Source organism: Epargyreus clarus, unplaced genomic scaffold (assembly GCF_041222505.1).
Source record: "Epargyreus clarus isolate Ecla_fem2 unplaced genomic scaffold, WU_Ecla_fem_2.2 ptg000024l, whole genome shotgun sequence".
NCBI lineage: Eukaryota > Metazoa > Arthropoda > Insecta > Lepidoptera > Hesperiidae > Epargyreus > Epargyreus clarus.
The window spans coordinates 4,552,842-4,575,844 of record NW_027332231.1 but is presented as its reverse complement, the minus strand read 5'-3'; the positions used below and the strand labels follow the sequence as shown (position 1 = coordinate 4,575,844).

The 23,003-nt window shown below is 35.4% G+C and overlaps 1 protein-coding gene across 6 annotated transcripts in view; it reads left to right on the top strand.

The window, feature by feature from the left end:
* The window catches only part of Pde8 (phosphodiesterase 8), a 286,786-nt gene that overhangs the window by 226,605 nt on the left and 37,178 nt on the right, over window positions 1-23,003 (top strand). For all 6 annotated transcript variants that reach the window (XM_073086216.1, XM_073086215.1, XM_073086218.1 and 3 more), the window contains one exon: window positions 11,013-11,072. In XM_073086216.1, the coding sequence (XP_072942317.1) occupies window positions 11,013-11,072 (60 nt within the window). The remainder of the gene's footprint in view (window positions 1-11,012; window positions 11,073-23,003) is intronic.

The following is a 23,003-nucleotide window of genomic DNA, read 5'->3' as shown; positions in this document are numbered from 1 at the left end:
TTTACATACAGCCCTATAACGTCCTATAACATATAAATATATTACTTATAACGTGTACACGATAGCGTGTCTGTGTTTTTTCAGTATGATTTTTTTTAAACGAACATATAAGGATTAGCGAAAATGCTAAAAATTACGAGGGCGTTTCGTTTAAAACTAGAAACACACCCTGTATTATCGTTTAACAGTATTAACAGTCGCTTATAAAGATCAAATTCTGAAAAGTAATAATGATTGAACTAAAGGAAATAGCAACTTTTTAAAAAACCATTTTCATAAATTCCTATACTAAGTCGTAACATTATAAACCATGAAAATAGCAATAGCTTAGTTAGTTTAGGTAGCCAATACATTATTAACTGTCAAATGATTGCATAAATTTGCATAGCAATAAATTGAATACAAGGTTTAATTAAGATAATCTCGTTTTAGATACAGGCAATAAACTTGTCAACGCCGGACCGATGTCCCGTGTGATTGATGATACCGTTGATATTGATTGATTCTTCGGAAAAATCCCGAGATAGGTTGAATTAGAACACAATTTTTATATCCTGGTATAAGTGTATCAAATAAAATAGCTATGATACAAAAATATTTGGTGGCAACCCGTTACTGGCCCACACCTGGGCACAGGTCTCTTTTAAGAGCGAGGTTTGTGCCCAGGTGTGGACCTTTTTGGCCATAGTCCACTGCGCTGGCGAGATTCAGATTAATAGACGTCACATACATCTTGGAAATTTTTTTTAGACTCTCAGGTATGCATGTTTCCTCACGATGGTTTCCTTCACTGACATAGTAAGTTCTAATACGCATACAACTTAAAAAAATCAGGCATGGGATTCGAACCTTGGGAGGCGAATCCCAAACTAGGCAAAAGGCAAAAATTGTGTGGCGTTGGCACCGCCTCAGTACCTTGCTGATTTGATTTCAATGCTCGCCTTCAAACACAAGTGACCAAAAGATCCCCACAGAAGTGATTAATGTTTACACGTAGTTGATTGGATGTAGGAATTCGATTTGCTTAATGAGCCGAAAATCCTTTTAGTGCCTGAACTAATACATGTATATCTTACGGTCGGAGCTCGACCGGCAAAGAGCCGCCGCTATATTTACTTCTTTGATTGAAAGAAAATAAAAGCGATTCATTTTTTTTTGACGTGAAGCATCTATAGCCGCAAGTAAAACCGATTTCTGGCGTGGCGACGCATGCCGACGCGTCGCCATGCGCAAAAATCGTAATATTTTATTTTATCATTATGACATATTTAGTTCCTATCACAATATGTTCTTTTCTGCATATTACTTTTACAAAATAATGTCGATGTTTCACATCTGCCAGGCGTCCCGTGACGGCTCACATTATTTTTTTTCTTGGTACGCCTGTCTTTAATAAATTAATTATCAATCCATCCATGCTTTGCCTACCAAAAATCGACATTTGACAATTTCTCTATAATGGATATTGTCAAATTACGATTTTTGGTAAACATTAATGAGATTGATCAATGATACCGAATTGTCACGTTTCATACAACTAAATATGTTTACGTCGTAAATAAAGATGTTCACGGATCATTATGAATCGTAATCTTGTAAAATGACTTAGAGACTTTACATAAGATCTGCTTGACTGATGTATTGTCATTACATTGCCTTTTTTGTTAACGAGGAGCGAACCGTACAAATGATTTTAACAGTTTCTAATTAAACATACCGCAATGGACTAAAATATTTATATTTTGATAACAAACAGGCCACCAGTTATTAAGTAATATAATTAACAACTGGCCACATTTGTTACAAACTCACTTCATCATAGTTACAAATTATAGTTGCAAATATTTCAATAGCCACCAATTAACGCTAATGTTAAATTAAATTATGGGGGATGAAGTTTAGGGTGGTTTAACGAGTTGGTGTTGCGTTCAAAATACTTATGGCTAAGTTAAGGGTTCGGCTCGGGTTCCAAATATTAAATTGAATTCCCTCCCGTGGGATGCTATGTGACCTTGGGGCCCTTACAGATGTTTCATTTTGGATTGCCTGATTAATATACGAGTACGTAGCTTAGCAACAAAGTATGTATTTCATCGCCATATTTATGGGTATATGTTGAGAAGGCTTCAGTTTCGCTTATATATTTACCTGTAGTTTATTAAAAAAAATATTAATTTTTATATGAACATTTTTTAAAAATGTGTTTTTTACTTAAGTTTTTTGTTTAAGTGCTCATTTTGTTAGACATGGTTTATGGTGGTTTTGTGCAAAAATTAAGTAATTTTTTCACATCATCTATGATGATGTTTATCTAATTATGATGCTAAGGGTGTTTAGCTACTAATGAACGCTTAGGTGTATTTTTGAAACCTTGATCTGCTCATGTACTTCTGGAGCTGACTGTACATGGGCGGCTGTTCCACTTACTCATCTGCTCCTATATTATATAAAAGAGCATGTGGGAACTCTACTTATCAAGTTAATTAACGATTGTGCCTCCATTAGCGATCGACGTTACATAGCTCACTTTGTTATAGCTTTTATTGACTTTTAAACAAATTACTGACGTCCTCACAACGGTATCAACTGAAACCACAACCAATTAAGGTTATGTCTTTTCTATAACACAGCTATAATAATAACGTCTGATTTATTTTAAAATATATTATGGAGATTATACAGTACATTGTATGTCTCTGTAGTATACATGTAAATTTAAATGTAAACATTTGCAATTGCATCTACTTTTGCCGTTGACTGTCAACGGCAAAAGTAGATGATCAAAATTGGACATTCAATACTAATGATCGTAATTTGCGTCAAAATAGTGTGGCGGTGAAGTGTTTCTAAAGCACGAGATTGTCAAGTGTACCAAATATTAACTAATAGTACTGCCGCCCAATATCAATGATGATTCATATACACAAGTTCTCTAAACTTATTTAGCGTCAAAACTAAGAAATGAAAAATTGTTTCAAAAGATGATTCATTCTTCATCATTAGTATTGAATGTCCGATTTTGATCATCTACTTTTGCCGTTGACCGTACATGTAGGTACCGTTCCGTAATGAATGCTACGGAAACATACGGTGCACTATTTCACAGCATGTCGGTCACGCGAACGGTAGGTTTTTTCCCTACAGAATATCTCTTCATACGCCACTTTTCAAAAAGAGACCAATTTGGAATAGAAGAGGATCCTACTGAAGAAATTGATTAGATCTTTAACGCGTTTTCCAAATACTAAAATATTGATTTTACTACTTCTTTTAAAATATTTTGATATTCGAAACGTTTATTATCTCAATAGTTTAATTTACTGAAAATTTTGGAACCAAATCTTGCCCTTTTTGTCTTATAAAATAACTGTAATACAAACAACGTCTCTCTCTTTATAATTCAGTAATATAATTTTGATAAACGATTCTCCTAATATCTAATAAAACCTCCAGCATATTATTACAGCGTTGTATTACGCGATTCATTTTCGTTATCAAAGAAACATCGCACCGCACTACCTAATTAAAATAATTGAAGCAATAATTTCTCTTGAAGCATAATTACCGGTCGCGAAACGTTGCAAAGCGAAAGTTTAGAAGGCCCATTTATAATCAAGTAAGAGGTTCCGTTTACAGCTACTAAGTTTAGGCAACGAACGACATTATGTTAGGAAGCTCTTAAAATAACCTATGTTAAGTTAGGGTTAAGTTACTAGCGTTTGCCAGTGACTTTGGATGCGTAAATCATAACGTTACATATATAATCACTAGTGGTGCCCGCGGCTTCGCCCGCATTTTAAAGAACTAATATGACATACACAAAACGGAAAATTTGTACCTGCATTGGAATGACAGTGGTGCCACCTGTCGAAAATTGATCTTACCAACTCCCAAACCTTCGTGGGCTCTTGGACAACAACTTTGCTATAGATCATCACTTGACCAAATGCATAGTTTTCGATTCTATAACTACTTACGAATTAAAAATTAATTAAAAAGAAACCTTTTGCCACGGACTAAATTGTGAATCTAAACCATTCTCAAGTCCTCTTGAACACACACAACAAATTTCATCAAAATCAGTCCAGTCGTTTAGGAGGAGTTCAGTGACATACACACGCACATAAGAAATATATATATAAAGATCATCATCAACCCTTTACTGTCCCACTGGTGGACACGGGTCTCCTTTCAGAAAGAGAAGGATTAGACCATCGCGCTGGCCAAATGCGAATTAGTACACTTCACATACCTTTGAAAACTTATTTTTTTAATTTCTCAGGTGACACCTAGGGCTGATTTTCCATAAACTGTAAGATAAATAGGTATTTCATTTTTTCTTATTCTGAAAAATAAGACTAAGTTTTCCTAAGAAGTCAATGAAATATAAAACGTTCGTAGAAATATTGAATGTTTTTTAATTTAATAAAAGGACTAACTTTTAATTTTTACTGACTATTTAGTGGCTTCGTAAAACAGAGTGTTATCAGGGGTATTTTATTCTCATCTCGAAAGATAAAACGGCAATTTTTTCAAAATTATTCCCCGACTAAATGACAAACCGCTTACCACGATTACCATATTCAACACTCACTGAATATTTTTCCTGAAACTACTGGATTTTATATTTTTCTAGTAATATTAAAAGTAGCGATAATTTCCGCTGTCTAATACATGGCTGCAATATGCTAATGTCCCACTGCTGGGCATAAATCTATCCCCACAATTGGGAGAGGAATGTAGCTCACTAATCAAGCTTTTTTATAATATTTAGGTTGGTAACAGATTCTCTATTCCTGCGGACTGAGTTGTAAACGTTTCGATTAAATATGTTTCCCTTACCACACCCTTCAAAGCGGAACACGGTAATGCTTAACACTGCTCTTATTAGGCAGAAATAGGCGTACCGCCACGCCTCCGGAGTCGAACCATAAATGGTTCTACCACCTTTAAAAATTCTTAAGTTCTTTACGTTAAGTTACTTCTTCACCATAATGACTAAAATCACTATAATCGACTAAATAAACTAAAATGGACTAAATGATAAGCCGCTTACAACGATTACCATGTTTAACGCTCACTGTATATTTTTCCGGGGACTCGCGTATTTTTTACCATTTTGACTCAAGAGACTGCTGGTATTAGGCAGAAATATGCATGCCGATGGTGCCTCTGAAGTCGAAAGGGTTCTACTACCTTTACAAATTCTTAGTGATGCTGGAGTCGAACCATAAAGGGTTTTACACCTTTACGAATGATAACTTCTTTACTTTAAGTTACTTCTTCACCATAAATTATTCGACTAAATGGTAAGCTGCTTACAACGACTACCATGTTTAACGCTCACTATATTTTCCCGGGGACAAGCGTATATTACCATTTTAAGCTATTAGACAGATATAGGTGTGGCGGTGATGTCTTTGGTATCAAATCACAAAGAGTTCTACCAAGTACCACCTTTACAAATTCCTAACTTTGTTACGTTAAGTTACTTCTTTATCATAAATTATTCGACTAAATGATAAGCCGCTTACAAAGATTACCATGTTTAACGCTCACTGTATATTTTTCCGGGGACGAGCGTATTTTACCATTTTCAATCTACGATAAAGTGACGATGTTTTCCGCGCCCTAATGCATATCTAATCACAATTTCTGCCGTGCTCAACGCTTAAATGTCTTATTGACGCTTATTTGCTTATACTACTAGAATATGGATTTAAATTTGTATATTGAGGCATTTGACATTTCGCCTCTACGGTTTATTGCAAACATTGAACATTACCATTTTTCTGTTGCAGTTTAGTAAAAAGTTGCCATTATTCAGAAGAAGTAAGTGAGATGCCAAGATAGCTAAGAAAAGTAAGCTAAGTGGGTAGAAACTCGACCTCAGCAATACCAGGCATTGAGTTTTGTGCGTATTAGAAATTTATTGTCACTTGGTTTAAGGACACTAAAAAGAAAACTTTGTTATGAAAAAGTTCTATGTTGTGTGCAGTCTCACAATTTGCACTTAGCCAGCATCGTGGTCTATGGCCTGAAACTCCTTTTAATCCAAGATTACCCGTACCCAGCAGTGGCACAGCATTTGACTAGAACAAAAGTCTATTCAATGTTTAGAATCCCGTCGTATTTTTTTTTAATATTTTTTGTTAATTCAAATTCAGAGTCAAAATCTTATCTAATCATTAAAACCCGAGCACCTAATTCCTACTTATTCTATGTAACATACTAAAAACAAAGAAAAAATATTCACACAATCAAAATTATTGTCCCCGAGTCACAGCAATTACAAACAACTTTAACAATATGTGGTTAGAAACGTTTACTCATTAGATTATATAATAAGCACCCGTAATTAATATTTCAGGCGCCCTCCGGCGGGGCTCAGGTGACCTCGCATCTGAAATTAATCATTTTGTAAACAAAAATTTCATTGTGCCCCACGTAAGTGTTGCCCGCGGTAAACGAAAATTATAACAAAGTTCTATTTCAAAGAATTTAAGGACTTATAAAGTAAAACATACACATAAATAATACGAGTTTCGGTTTGTGGTTTTGTTTTTTATAATATATAAGTAGGAGACGAGCGTGCAGGTCACCTGATAGTAAGTGGCTACTGCCACCCATGGACATCTGTAATCAACTCCATATAAGATTAATTTCCTGCCTGAAGTTGACAACAATACGCCGCTACACCTGAGGAGTAAGCTGAAAGGCCTCAGAAAAAGTGTGTCTGCCTTACCGGACCCTTCAAAACAGAACACAGCAGCACTTAACAATGCTGTTATTAGGCAGAAATAGGTGTAGCGGTGGTGCCGCCGGAGTCGAACCACAGAGGGTTCTTCCACCATCAAATAAATATTCTTATACAAAAGGAACCCTGTTACCTGTACCTATACCTGTTACAGTGAATGTTACATGAATGGAAATTCGTGCCTTCGTCCGTCCAGCAAGCAACCCCAGGAAGGACGTCGGTGTGGGTGGCCACACCAGGTGTGTGGGAGTAGCGTAAACTGCTCCCCCCAGGTAGATCCCGATAGGGGCATGGCGCTCGGAGGACTCCAATTGTCTTCAACCAAGCACTGAGGATGGCCATCAGGGGGGTGGGTTTGAGAGGATAGTGCAGTAAAAATCTCACATAACCCGGCTCGCTCGCTCCCACGTCGTCGGGTACCTTTTGAAGGTTTCCACCTCGTAAACAAAAAAAAGGTGTCATTCTAAAGCTCAGAGTCCAGCATTGGCCCTTAAAAAGTTGATAGAGGCAGGCAAAGGCCAGGTTTTGAGTTTTAGCGAAATTAGATATGAAAATAGTGATTTCACTCGTGATAGAAATTTTGATTGTAGCACTATATGATGGTGTATCTACGTATAGATTTTAAGTCCAGGACACTAACATTGTATGAGCAACACAGAATTTCACCCGAGATTTCGTCAGTGAATTTACGAAAAAAAACATTTATTATTTTCCAGATCAAATGATATCAAATGCTATTTGGGATTCCGAGAAATTTACTGTTCATATTCAAAAAATATTCGCTGAAAGTTATTATTAATAATTTCATGGTACAGTCAGCTCCAGAAGTAGATGAACAGGGCTCAAAAATACTTGTACCGCAAGCGTTCAAAAGTAGCTAAACACGACTAGCATCATAATTAGATGAACATCGTAAAGCGTCAAAATTAGATGAACATTAACGAGTCAAATGTAGCTGAACATCAAATTGTGCAAAAGTAGCTTACCATCATCCGCTTCTAATGTAGCTGAACAATATGAAATGTTTATTTTGTTTGTATAAATAACTTCGGTTGTGTTTACCTACTTATGCATGCTGTATATGTATATTGAAGGTGGTAGAACCCTTCGTGGTTCGACTCCGGCGGCACCACCGCCACACCTATTTCTACCTAATAAAGCAGTGTTAGGCGCTGCTGTGTTCCGGTTTGAAGGGTGTGGTAAGAGAGGCAGAATTTTCCGAGGCGTTCCAGCTAGTCCTATTATATATATATATATATATATATATATATATATATATTTAAATCTTAATTTGTTCATCTACTTCTCGAGCTGACTGTACCGAAAATAACGTTGAGGGAATTCAGACACGGTCGAAGCGCGTGAAGTTGAGAGGTGTCTGTCAAAATATTAGCATATTTCAACACTAGGAGCCACTCAGAAATGATTACACGTGATATTATATTTACAAGCACTTTTAGTACAAATTTAGAAGACTAAGTATATCCGAGTTGGTAACGTTAAAAATATTGTTCTTGGCGGAGAGTTGAACGATATGCGGATAATTTAATCCATAACACTTTCGTCAGTACGTATCTTTCACGACGAAAAATAAACAAATTCCTATTTTCCCACCTTTCTAGTTAACACGCGTAGTAAAAATCAGTCAATTTTGATTAAGGCACGTCATTAATAACTCAATATTTGACACCTTTAATCAACCCCAGATAAGATTAGGTTATCTGAGCCACAGATTCGCTACTACTGAGGACTAAGCTAGAATACCACGGAAAGTATGTCTCCTTTACCACACCCTTCAAATCAGAACACAGCAGCGCTTAACATTGTTGTTATTAGGCAGACATAGATGTGGCGGTTGTGCCGCTTCGAACCACAGAGGGTTCTTCCATCAAATAAATATTCTTATACAAAAGGAACCCTTTCAGACAGTGGATGTTACATGAATGGAAATTCGTGAATAAGGGATAGTGAATTAATATATTCCTGTCACGTATTATTGACAAACTAGATAAAAGAATAAATGTAAGTTGAAAGGGGTGAGTGCCCAAACATAATGTAAAACAAACTTTCCAATCGTGACGAGAGATCGGAAATTTGATAAAATACTGTGTACATACGTTGCAGTGAATTAAATTTTCGAAACTGAAATCAGATTTTATTTTTACTACGCTTTTTAACACGCTTTTATTAGCTTAGGTTGTATCTGTGTATGTATGTAACGGAATCTTTGAACTCGATTTTCACCCACTTTGAACAGTCCGATTAATTAAAAATTTTGAACAATTATCAAGAACCGATGACAATACACGATTTAAATAATTTTAACCCATTTAACTCATCAGGATCGTCAGGAATCAGGATAAACGATTTTCCTTGTGCGATTTTAGCATTGTTTTTAGATTTTAAACTATAATTAGACAATATTTTGGAGATACCTCCTGTAATCTGCGCCATCAGGTCATCGTTGGCATCGGGTCAGTCCTGGGCGATCCTAAATTCCATTTGCCCATGTGGTCTCTAATTTACATTTATTGCGCTCGTGTTAAATCTTTAAATTTTCAATGATATTTTAAAAATTCAAGTTTTTTTTTTCAATTTTGTGTGATATCCATAATTGCTTAGTGAATAAATATTAAATGTTAACTACAACTAGGTTTACTACCTACGTATTAAATGTTAATCAGTAAGCTCACTGGTTATATATACACTTATAGCCAAACATCATTTCACACAACGAAAAAAAATTTTAACAAAAAAATAAAACCGACTTCTATGTCACCACAAAGTAAAAAATAATTGAAATAAATGTTGGTTTAGTACATATTTCTGAAGTCGGCGCTCAATATATTTCGTTTGATAACAGCGTGTCCAATATGAGCACCCTTTTTAGTGATGATATGCTAACGTTTGTATTAATATTATGTAAAATTGTATAAATGTGATCATGAATAAAGGTAAGGTCTGAATAGATACGGATTGGACCCACCCGCTCGCAGGGCGCTGCCGCGCCCTTCTCGCTTAGTTTCATATTGTCTTATATGTTCCAACCTAACCTAACCAATTCAATACGAAACACTATAAAATAAGTGGCGGAGCTTTATAAGATACTAATTATTGGCTAGGTTAGGTAGGAACAGATAAGTTAATAAATCAAACTAGGTGGTAAAACTCTGCGAGTGAACCGGTCCAATTTACCTTAATTCAATAGTTAAGAAAAGAAAAAGGAGTTGATGGTCAAATTTTTCATCATATATCTCTGTCTAGCTACTTCATTACAACAAATGTCTAATCTATATACTTTACATGGGAGGCACCTCTGCATCATCAGGATTGAAGAATTGAAGGTCATATCTTCCATCATATGTCTCTACTCAAAGACCTTATCATATATTCGTAAGCTCCAAATGCCTAAGTTGTATGGTTGAGGCAGGAGGCACTTCTGCATTATCAGAGTTGAAGAGTAGAAGGTCAAATTTTCCATCATATATCTCTACATATCAACCTTATTGAATATTCATAAGCATCAAATGCCTAACTTGTATGGCTGAGGCAGGAGGCACCTCGGCATTATCAGAGTTGAAGAGTGGAAGGTCAAATTTTCCATCATATATCTCAACTTATCGACTTTATTAAATATCCATAAGTTCCAAATGCCTAACTTGTATGGTTGAGGCAGGAGGCACTTCTGCATTACCAGGGTTGAAGAGTTGAAGGTCAAATTTTCCATCATATCATGATAACCTAGACACTCAATGTTCATTTCAAGTTTCATGAGAATTGAGTGGGCAGAAGGTAAGTTGTCATAAAATATGTAAAAAGCAGGGGTAGTGATGATGAGTTCCACCCCATAACTTAAATTCTAATCATCAGAGCGTACTAATGTTAAGGTAGGAAAGTACCGCAACGAAACACCCTTTCATATGAAAAAAAGAAAATTAAAATAGGTTAAGAAATACTCGACTTATTCAAGTTTATATGAAATCGGGTTTTTCCAATTTTCCGGGAAAACTGGCAGAAATTTTCAAATTTCCTCGAAATGGGACCCCCTGTGAAACTAGCCGCATACAATGGTGTATGAATCATGTCGATCGGTCGCGGCATCGCGAAAAAATCGCCGAACAAACATAAAAAAAAAAAAAAAAAAATATATATACGGTCGAATTGAGTAACCTCCTCCTTTTTCGGATTCGGTTAAAAATTATAAAGATTAATTTTAATTAATAGAATTTAATAACATTATGTATCTTTGTTTCAGGGCGATACGTGGATTGAAGAACACTCAGCACATCGTACTCATAGCTGTCGTGAAGAAGAGGTAAGTTTACTTAAGATTATTACTACGATCCGAGTAAAAATAGTAAAACCACAAAAACTTATTATTTAATAATTGATTTCCTTGAAGTGCACGTGTTCTGTGTGTGTGTGTGTGTTTCCTTATAAATCCAACTTTATTTTGGATTTCATGGTTTTAAAACGGATTTCATTTGGTTTGATTTATTTTTAGCGGTACAATTATTATGACTAAAGAAAAACATCAAACTCATAATTATACACATATTTTCTACATTAAATTAATGAAAATAAATAAAGACTATATCGGTCATATAGCACGGCCGAAAATTTATGACAGTAAATTATTATACGAACGTCCAAAAATAGGGAAAGTCGCTATAAAAGCATTCCAAATATTAAACAGGAACAGCGGTTAATTTTCTCCGCTCACTGTAATTTTCAAATAAGCCTCAGTTTTATTTATACACAACACAGTTCGCCGACTGGCTTCCATTCTTTCGACCTGCTATATTTTTTTGTGTAATTTTTATTTAACCGATTAGTCATAGATAAGTATTTAGTATCTCACCGCCTTGTAATTGAAGGAAGCCATTAAATGACTTAGACGGCTGACAATTCTGCCAGCCGTCTAAGTCATTTAATGGCTGTCATGGTGTGATTTACGCGGAATAATCCCGACATGCGGAGTTAAGACACGAAGTAGAAGAAAAAGTGCGAAGAATATCGTTTCATTCGTAAATGATCTAAAAACTACATTTTTTAATATTTTTCAAACACGAAAATAATTGACAGTGACAATTGTCAAAAGGTTACACTTTCTTGTTAGGAGTAATCTTTACTAATCTATGCGTTAAGTAAACAAAATACACGTCACTTTTATATGTGTATACCTGAAATATAAATTATCAGTAAAGTAACCAACCATAATTGGTTTATTTCGAAACTTACAAAAAAATTAATAAGCACTTACATAATTTCATTTATATTTTATTTTATGAATTGCAGTAAACTCTAAGAAAATCAGACATTCAACGTAACATGAAAGCCAGTTCAACACTTTCCCCTTTCATAGTTTTAAAAGCCATTCATTAAACGATGCTTGAATTTTTCATGTACGTAACATGTGGTGTAAAGCGCGGGAAAATTGCGTAACAACGTGACAAGACTGACAAGTGACAAGTCTCTTGCGTTTTTTTCATGATTTCACGGCCTTGGATTCTGTCCTTTTGGCTTAATTCACTTTTTATTTTCTCCTCTTTTATGTCCCATGCCATAGACAAGGATACGTGTCAGAGTCATTTAATTGTGCGATATTATTAAAAAAATCAAAGTATCTTGTTTTAAAACTACATTATATTTGAAAAAGTATACCTTGTACAATAATAACTACAGAACGAGGCCAATATTTATACTGAAAATAAAGTTCAATGAATAATAAATAAAAAAATATTTTATTATCCTCCCGGATAAAAGGAAGGTATAAAACCAAGTCAAATTGACTCAAACTTTTAATGGACTGTGATGTACGCTCAAATTGGAACGTGCATATTTTATCAAAAATGGAGACATGTCACAGGATTAAATAACCGAGGTCGCCTCGTTATACTTTACGCTAATACTGTATTATACTTTATAGCCAAAGGCATTGTATGTGCTAGTTTGAAAAAGTATCATAAAATAGAAATTTATGTTTTCAATTTTTGAAGAGAATAACTTTTTATTAACTATAGAAATAGCAAATGAGCATCTTTATCACCTTACGGTTAGTGGCTACTGCCGCCTATGGTCATCATAGCAATGGTCCTTATGAGACGAACGATAAAGGATCCTACCGCTTTCGCAAAGGATTCTTCCATACGCCATCTATTTTTGTGTGGGGCAAATAATACTTAGGTATTATTGAAAATTTACGTATTATTCATCATCACCCTAACGCCATCTATTGTTGTGTCATATAACTAAGTATTGTTAAAAATAATAAAATGAATAAAAAGGAGTAAAAAATAGTGAACATTTATTGGTACGGAAGCCTCCATGTGCGAGTTCGACTAATACTTGGTGAATTATTTAATTTACATACAGAAAGACATAATATCGATAAAAGAAATAAATACATCCGTGGGAATCATATAAGTACTTTATGTACTTTACTTTAACTTTATAAACTACTGTAGCAATTTAATTAGTCTAAGATTATTTTAATTATATCATTGCTACAGCACCTAAATAATTTTATTACGATCCGCGGGGTCTTTTATCAAAAATCAAGAAGCGAAAACATGGAAAGATAATTATATTCCAGAGAGTAACTCCTCAATGATAATAAATTGATATAAATTTTACTTATTTTTATAATTAAAGCAGTGATAGCCTAGTGCTTAAGAAACTCGGCCTCTCGATCGAGGGGTCCGAGGTTCAAATCCCAGACACGCACCTCTGATTTTTCAAAGTAATGTGCGTATTAGAAATTAATTGTCACTTGCTAAACGGTGAAGAAAAAACATCGTGAGGAAACCTGCATAGCTGAGAGATTTATAAAAAATGTAAGGGGTATGTGAAGTCTACCAATACGCACTTGGCCAGCGCGATGGACTATGGCCTAATCCTTATCATTGTGAGAGGAGACCCGTGCCCAGCAGTGGGACAGTAATAGGTTGTTGATGATGAAGATGATGATGATAAATTTTACATTTTAAATGCTTATTTTTGCCTTGCCTTTTGTCTTTGTCCTATTTTAATATTTCCGATATTTGTTTTATTTCATACAATTCATAATATTGTCACTGGAAAGGCTATCACGCAAACTCCCTTGTAAATATGACGAAGACAGATATATTAAGATATCATATCATAACTGCATCATAATAAATTCAAAAAAAAACTCAAAAAATTCCTCAGACCTCAAAAAATTAAAAAAATATATATATATTAAGAACTAAGTGGTATTATCGCTTTCCATATAATTTCGAAGGCCAAAACCTTTATTGTTCCATTGCAAAGTCATAAAATGTAAGGCAGGCAGGCATGTAACTTAATTACCAAAAAAAGCAATCCCACGGGAGATCGTTAATTCAATTAAGGTTCTTAATTTATTTGACTTAAAATATAATTAAAAAATGGTTCCAAGGATACAATCAACGTTGCTCTCAAGATAAATACTTTTCATACTAGACTGTACGTGGCACAATGTTCAAACAACTCATCCGCGTTGCAGAGGTCCGCGTTCGATCCCTGGTCTTACAAATAAATTCAAACATTTTCTGTTTATGGTTGTATGTTGTTGCTTGTTGTTGTGGCTATGGGTGCTTGTTGTCGTTGTTGTTATTTTAATATGTCAGTTGACGTGTACTATATATAACATACTTACATAGTTAATTGTATCTGGCAAACTACTAATACTTATATTTTTATTATGTTCGACATATTCGACACAAAGATTATCTGTTAAGCTGTCTCAGTGCTTAGGAACACCAAAGTTCGATAAGATGGTAAAACACAAAAGGTAATCCTTCCCTTAATAGGATTCGAGATGAACCCTTTGACCTCATGCCTAAATCTGAATAACAATGTCTTTCGTTATCCACAAAAGAAAATTTTGATAAGGGCGTCTCTACATTTCTTCCGCGTACTCACAAAACCTTGTATAAGTGCATTCTTAGCTATAATTTTTCAAAAAAAATCGCAGATTTTATACTCGATATTATTTTAAGCTTAAAATGCATATATCACAGCGGTATAGCCGCGTTTAGTAATAAGGGTAGGCTGTTAATTAAAAAATGCTTACGCTTATGATGATTACGCTAGTTGTCTGCGACACAGACACACATATAAGTAGCTGTGAAGCCTTTATCTTTACATGAAAGTTATGTTACAATGGTTTCAACCGTTTCCAAGATAATCCCATACAGCAATAAATACAAAATGCCTGAACAGATTTAAAAGAGTTTATACATACGTCATATTTATATCATTGTAAGCTTGCTTTTCTCTTCTATGATTGTAGGTATCACAAAAAGTCCCTGTAGTCCTGGAACCGGAATAGGGCTACGGTATCCCCTGCCTGTCGTAAAAGGCGACTAAAAGGGGCTTCCAGGGTTGCGGGCGGCAAGAGTGGGAGCTGAAACCGTCCAGCAAGCGACCCCGGGAAGGACAGCAGTTTTGTGTAGTCGCATATCGCTGTAATCACCAGGGGATGTGAGAGGAGCGTAAATTGCTCCCTCCCAGGGCAGAGCCCGATACAAGGGCATCGCGTTAGGAGGACTTCGGTTGTGTTCCGTTGGAGATCCCGGAGTTCTCCACCAAACGCCGAGGACGGCTACCGTGTGCTTTTAGTGTAAAAGTCCCACATAACTTTCAAAATGGACCGATGGAAACCTTCAAAAGGTCGGGTACCTTTTGAAGGTTTCCCTCTCGTCAGCAAAAAGAAAAATAGGTATCACGCCAAATAAATGTTAGACGGGTAAAACAAAAACAATATTATTGAATCAAGACAAACATTTCAATTTCATTTGTCTTTATATACGAAAATTCCTAGAAAACATAATGGGACATAAATGAAAAGCTCGAAGTAATTCTTCCGCCGCCGCAAACATTTTCTCCATATAGTAGCGAAAACAGTCTTCACTTTATGTGCTCAGAGAACAAATCCGATTATGGAACCGGCTAAAGAATAATCTTCCAAGCCACTATGAGACTACCTGTTAGTACTACTTTGTTATAGGTAATAGTTACTTTAGATAAAGATGAGTAGGATTTATATTTCGTATTTTAAGAACCGTTTATTTGACTTCACATTTGGACTGTAAATGTAGGTAAGCAATTATAGCCTAATGATTGAAAGTCTGCCTCACAATTGGAGCGTCCGAGGTTCAAATCCCGTACCCTTACCATGAGTTTTTACGTTTCGACAAATATGACTGCTTTGGTATTTGTTTACGTATTGGCCCATACAATTTCCAAGTGCTAGGGGCGCTGATTAGAAATAGTATGGGTAAACAAACACGGGTACGTAAACAAATACCAAAACAGTCATATTTGTCAAAACGTAAAAACTCATGGTAAGGGTACCGGTCTAATTTTCAAGTTACGTGCGTTCACGACGAAGGAAAACATTGTGAGGAAAACTGCACACCCGAGATTTCTTGAGTAAAAAAGTTCTCAAGGGCGTGTTAAGTCTACCAATTCTCACTTTGCCAGCGTTGTGGACTGAGTATGTGTATTAGAAAGGTAGAAGTCTACCCATCCGCACATGGCCGGGGCGGTGAACTATGGCCTAATTCTTCTCATTCTGAGAGTCGAACCGTACCCATCAATAGCACGGGATGGGATATTATGTCCAGCAATGGGTTGATGATCACTGGTGTGATGCAGCGTTGCCTTTCGCGATATATGGTCTTACGTCAATAACTTGACGTTTCCGAGGCGTTACAGCTTAGTCCTCAGTGGTAGCGGCGCATCTGTGGCCGGCCTCAGGTGGGAATATCTAATCCTATCTGGGGTTGATTACACATGTCCATAGGCGGCAGTAGCCACTTACCATCAGGTGGACTGTACACTCGTCTGCTACTCCTATATTATAAGAAAAAAAAAAACCTTGTCTTATCTACGCGTATGTCCTATTTTGTTATTCAAAGCAGTGTAGTCTTCGTCTATTTTATGTTCCTAAAGAGCAAATCGGATTACGGAACTGTATCCGGTCTAATCTCCGGAGTGGTCATAAAGCTGTAAGTGCAGTTACTACATTATCACGCTGAGCTCCACCGCATTTATTTTGTGAAGCCTCCAGGGAGATATTTGTTGCGACTCGTACATAGGGTTAAACAAACTTGTATGATACAATACAAAGTATAGGTTATCTGATCTACTTTTTCGTAATATAACCCTTCGTACATTCTATTAAAGTTATTAAAAAATATCATACCTATATCAGACAGGTGATTTAAGAAAATTCAAATCAGTTGCCTAAAACAATATTTTGGTTATATTCATGGGTCTACTGGAAATCATTATGACTAAAACTGGAGCTAGAAAACAAAAAACACAATAAAATACTATACATCCGTCAGATATTCGATTTGGATTTTCTTTTTTAGGATTTTTGTGGCGGACTATAAAATATTAGCCTATGTTACTGTTGTTCTCAGGTGACAATAAGTCTAATTAAGATGTTACAGTGATGATAAAGATAAAGACACGATTATGTCAGTTGCGTAGGTGTCATGTCGTCCTAATGAAGAAGCGCCCTAATATTTTATATTACTTCTGAAGAAAAATAATCAATAATTTGATTCTATTTTTTATATTATAGGAGTAGTAGACAGTCCACCTGATGGTAAATGGCTACGGTCGCCCATGAACATCTGTAATCAACCCAGATAGTATTAAATATGTGAGTTCGGCCACAGATGCGCTGCTACCCCTGAAGACTAAGCTGGAACGTCTCAGAAACTCTCTCTCTTAGTACCCCCTTCAAACAAAACACCGGTGCCACCGGAGCCGAACCACAAAGGGTTCTACCACCACCTTCAAACGAGCATGTAGTTTATTTGGTGGTAAATGGTTACTGCCGCGATTGGACTTCTATAAATAATCTTATATATGAAATTCTCGTGTCACCGTTAGTTACCATACTCCTCCGAAACGGCTTTACCGATATTCACCAAATTTTATATGCATATTCAGTAGGTCTGAAAATCGGCTACTATCTATTTTTATACCCCTAAGTGATAAGAGTTGTTCACCCTTATGCCGGGTTAGCTAGTTCCATATAGAATATTCGTACCTACCTAAAGCCGATCACTGATACGTTGCTATGCTCAGAACTAAGCTGGTCACCTTATATATAAGATTATTCTGTAACCAACTCCATATCCATCCACTAATCCATATACAAATATTATAAAGAGGTAAAGTAATCTTTGATTGTTTGTTTGTATGGACTAATCTTCGGAAATACTGAGCCGATCATGAAAATTCTTTCACAACCAGAAAGCTACATTATTCAGGAGTGCTATAGGCTATACTTTATTACGATTTAACAAAAAGCGGGCAAAGCCGCTGGTACTCCGAATATATAATATTTATCCTACCTGAAACCAATCACTGATGTGTTGCCTCAGGGCTGAGATGGTCGCATCATGTATATGTCAGCTTGCATCCACATCCTTTCACCAAAACGCCAAAACTTCACTTTAGAAATACGAATAGATGTACCCTTGCCTCAGTACACACTCTAACTCGGTCATTACAAGGCAATCGCATTCCCACTTGCTACTGCTACATTCCGGTGTAGTTCGCACAAAGGAACCGCTTCGTTCACAGTTTAACAACCAACAGTACTCAGTTTCGTACACTGCCGATCGCTTTACAAAAGCGATCCAAGAAGATTAAAACTAACATTAATTACAGTTTTAAAATAATATGCAGTTTAGTTACACTGTGATGGCACTAATTACCCTGCATAAAGAGCAATATTTCCCCAAATTAATTTATATCAACACAATTATTATTTTGTTATTAACTGGACTCGAAAAGCAAGTCAAAAAGGTACATAGTTAATATTTGACACAGATCTGTAAAATACAATTATTATTATTAGATCAAAATAACATTAAAAGCGGAATCAAAAACTATTTATTTATGGTACATGTTAAATTTCGAGCATAAAGTTAGCCTATAATTACTGTAACTACCACAGTTATTGCATTCTGCGTTGCGTCGGTCTTTACAAACGAATACCACGAATACCTACAACGAATACATACCATTACAATCCATTACAATTACAATTTGAAGGTGGTAGAACCCTTTGTGGTTCGACTCCGGCGGCACCACCGCCACACCTATTTCTACCTAATAACAGCAGTGTTAGGCGCTGCTGTGTTCCGGTTTGAAGGGTGTGGTAAGGGAGACAGATTTTTCCGAGGCGTTCCAGCTTAGTCCTCAGGGGTAGTGGCGCATCTGTGGCCGACCTCAGGTAGGAATACCTAATCCTATCTGGGGTTGATTACAGATGTCCCTGGGCGGCAGTAGCCACTTACCATCAGGTGGACTGCATGCTCGTCTGCTACTCTTATATTATAAAAAAAAAAAAAAAAAAAAAAAAACCTACCACGAATACACGAATACCTTATGTTAGTTAACATTATGGTCACGTGACAGGCCCTCGTAAACTGAAATGACTATAATAACTGTCTGTCTTTCAAAGCCCTGAACAATAGCGCAAAGTTTGTTAATATAGAGTAGTTGTAGAGTTATGGGCCAAGTTGTTTAGTACGCAACTACTAACGCTTCATTTCTTTTCGCGACGGTCATATATTTTGATAATATAATCGCGATATACACTGTCGCCGTTCGGTACATTTTGCATCCATATATATGTATAATAAGTATATAAATTTATATTGAAAATAATTTAATAAAAAGTTTTAGTAATGTATTTGTGGTTTTCATATTCTTCTCAAAAATTTCATTTGCTATACATAATACATATACTTAATTACGGTGCTTAAAAAATAATATGTCCTTCGTATTGAATTTCAAAGATCTTTACTTATCTTAATGCCTAAATAAGTTATGTTAAAACATGTAATCTTATATATAAAATTCTCGTGTCACAATGTTAGTTACCGTACTCCTCCGAAACGATTTTACCAATTTTCACCAGATTTTATATGCTTATTCAGTAGGTCTGAGAATCGGCTACTATCTATTTTTCATAACCCTAAGTGATAAGGGTTGTTCACCCTTAACATTTTTTTATTTATATGGCAACACAACGTTTGCCGGATCAGCTAGTAAATTAATAATATATATTTATTGAAACTCACTATAATTTTCTAAGATTATGTTATCTCTGCCATTAATTTTTATTTTTGGCAAGTTTACATTATATTAATAAGAAACCAGAACTCAAAGTCATTTAAGGACATAGGTACACTATGTCCTTAAATATACGAGTACGATTATATTTCTGTATAACCTTAAACACTGCTAAACGCTTAAAACTGCAATGTTCCCCAAATTATGACGTTACAGGAATATAATTTCATTGATAAAGCATTATGCTGCCATAGTAGTAAACATAAAGCATTGTGAATTTACTAGCCATGAACTATTTTGCATGAATTCCTCCATCACTTGTTTCGCCTGCTCTGAATTCCTGATTTCTCGGAACTATTCAGTGAATAGCATTCATATATGGACATTGATGAGCGATATTAATATTCTGAATATGGAAATAGACGGAAATACGGCATTCACTTCCACAACTAAATTATTGTTAGTAAAAGGTCCGTAATATGAAGTTGAATTATTTATTTATGGACCTGTAGCTTTACCTAGTAAAGACCCTTTCTAGTTATAATTTAAGGTGGTAAGGTCAAGTAAGTATCTATCTACAAGATGTACATTATATAACTTCATTATTAAAGAAGATTTATTTTAAGACGTCTGAGGAAAACGTTGAGACTGAAACAATACCGACAACAAAAGTCGACAGCCAAAAGTTGGCTAGATAATGTCGTGAGTGTTGCCGAAAAAGCTACTAACAAAATAATTTTAAATATGTCATTCTTAGATATGATACGATCTTCGATCACTAGTTCTTATTAGTGATCGAAGGATACGATACAATACACTACGATACTATATGTACATGACAAGTACCACTCATTTGGAGTTTTTGTTTTGTTCGGCGCGTATGCATCGTACCCATACATGCACTCTTTTTACCAGTTTTTTTTTTTTCATTTTTACCACGCTTTTATTATGTTAACCTGTATGTATGTATGTAACGGAATCTTTGATCTCGATTTTTACTCAATTTTAACGGTCCGATAATTTAAAATTTTGAACAATTATCACGAACCGATGATAATACACGATTTAAATAATTTTATCCCATTCACCTAATAAAGATCGTCAGGAATCAGTATTAACGATTTTCCTTGTGCGATTTTAGCGTGGTTTTTAGTTATTAAACTCTAATAATTATTATATTAAAATCGCTGAAGAACTATGACTTTTTATGGATTATGCGTAATTATGCATTATGCGTAAATAAATACACACACGTTTGTTAACTTTCCCTTTTCGTTTTTTATCCAATTTATTAATTTTCACAAACAATTTTATTTCTATCCTGACATTACAGGAAACCCCTGGCTGCAGGGCTGCCTGCCCCGGGCTGCCCCTGTTGGAGAGATTAAGCTACGAATTTTTTGCTAAAATTCTTTCATCGAAATTCTTTTGAACCATTCAGAATTCCTTCCTCGAAAGAGTTCGATGAATAGGGACATTGACGAGGTATTTACTAAGGTTTTAAAGGTTGATAAAAAGCGAAATAAGTACCTACGTATCTTATTTTATTAAAAGGTTTCTAATGTGTCCTTTTAAATAAACTAGCTACTCAGTTGCTAAGGACATTATCTTCATATTTATAAAATTAATAACATTTATGTTGTTGTCATCATCAATCCATTAGTGTCCCACTACTGGGCACGGATCTCCTTGCAGAGTGAGAGGGTTTAAGGCGACGTGCCAGCCCAGTTCAGTTTTGGTAGATTCTACAGTATTCCAGATTTTATGGTATTGTACATGTCCATAAGAGACGACGAAGAATCCATAAGTTAATTAAAATAAATAAACACTTAAGTTTTAGAAAACTAAAAACGTACGATTGAAATTGTAGACTATAATCGCTTTTTTTTAATTAGTGATAAACGCCATGCACGCCATGAAACTGACGTGAACCTAACCATACGAGCAATAATTGCATTAAATTATATAATCATTCATAATCATAATGTAATAATATAGTAATTTTAATATGTAATTAAAGAATGAAAGATGCTGGAAAATCAATACCAGCAGGAAAATAACAATTATTAATAATAATAAAAAAAAAAAAGCATACGAGTACAATATAGTAACATGAGACGTAGGGATTCCCTACGTTTGGGCTTTTAGAACTAAAAGAAGAGGAAAATAGCAGTGGGAATTATTTTCCCGGGAAATTCTCAAGGGAGCTTACCCTATGGTACCCGCTCAATAGCTTGGCCACTACAGCTATCGCTATTCGTTGTACGATAATAAAATCCAAACATATGTTCAGTGCAATCATCTCGTATGTCTGTATTGAAAGCTCAAGTAAAATATCCTTTTCATAGAATTTTAAAAGCAGTGATACCCTGGTTCAGAAACTCGGCCTCTTGATCAAGCTGTCCGAAGTTCAAATCCCAGGCACCTTTGAGTTTTCAAAGTTGAGAGTTGAGACCCCTGCCCATCAGTGGGACAATAATTAGGGTTGATGATGATGATGAAAATAGTTAGGAACATTTCTAATTATTTTTCAATTAATGGCAACATTTTTCATTTTCATAGGCCTCAACTATTATTATAATTAAATTCATACATTCTCTCCTCTCTTCAAATTAATTTAGGAATTCTAGGCATTAAAGCTTGATGGCATTAAATTATGCCTTAACAAGTTTAAACGTTAAATTTAGATATTATTAAATATTTAACAAATATTAAACATTAGCATAATATTTTATATAAAAAGACAAACACAATTCTTAAGTACTAAGTTCTCATTTGGCTACTGACCGATTTCTTTAACAAGCATTTTTCTCGCTGTTTTTGACCTACCTCCGTTACTAATAATGAAGCTAGGTATTCAATATAAGTACTGTACTGGTTCAGTTAGTACAAATATAATGCAAATCGGTCCACCACATGTCCTACCCGCACGGCGTCCACACTAAGAGTGTCGTGCCAGATCAACTGGCAGCTAACTCGATGTCAACAACTACAGTACGTATAGACCAATACGATTTCCTAGTTCTGACACAATCCGCTAAGGGCGCTAATTGGATTTTGTATGGGCAAATACGTAAACAAATACCAAAACAGTCATATTTATCGAAACGTAAAAACTCCTGGTAAGGTTACA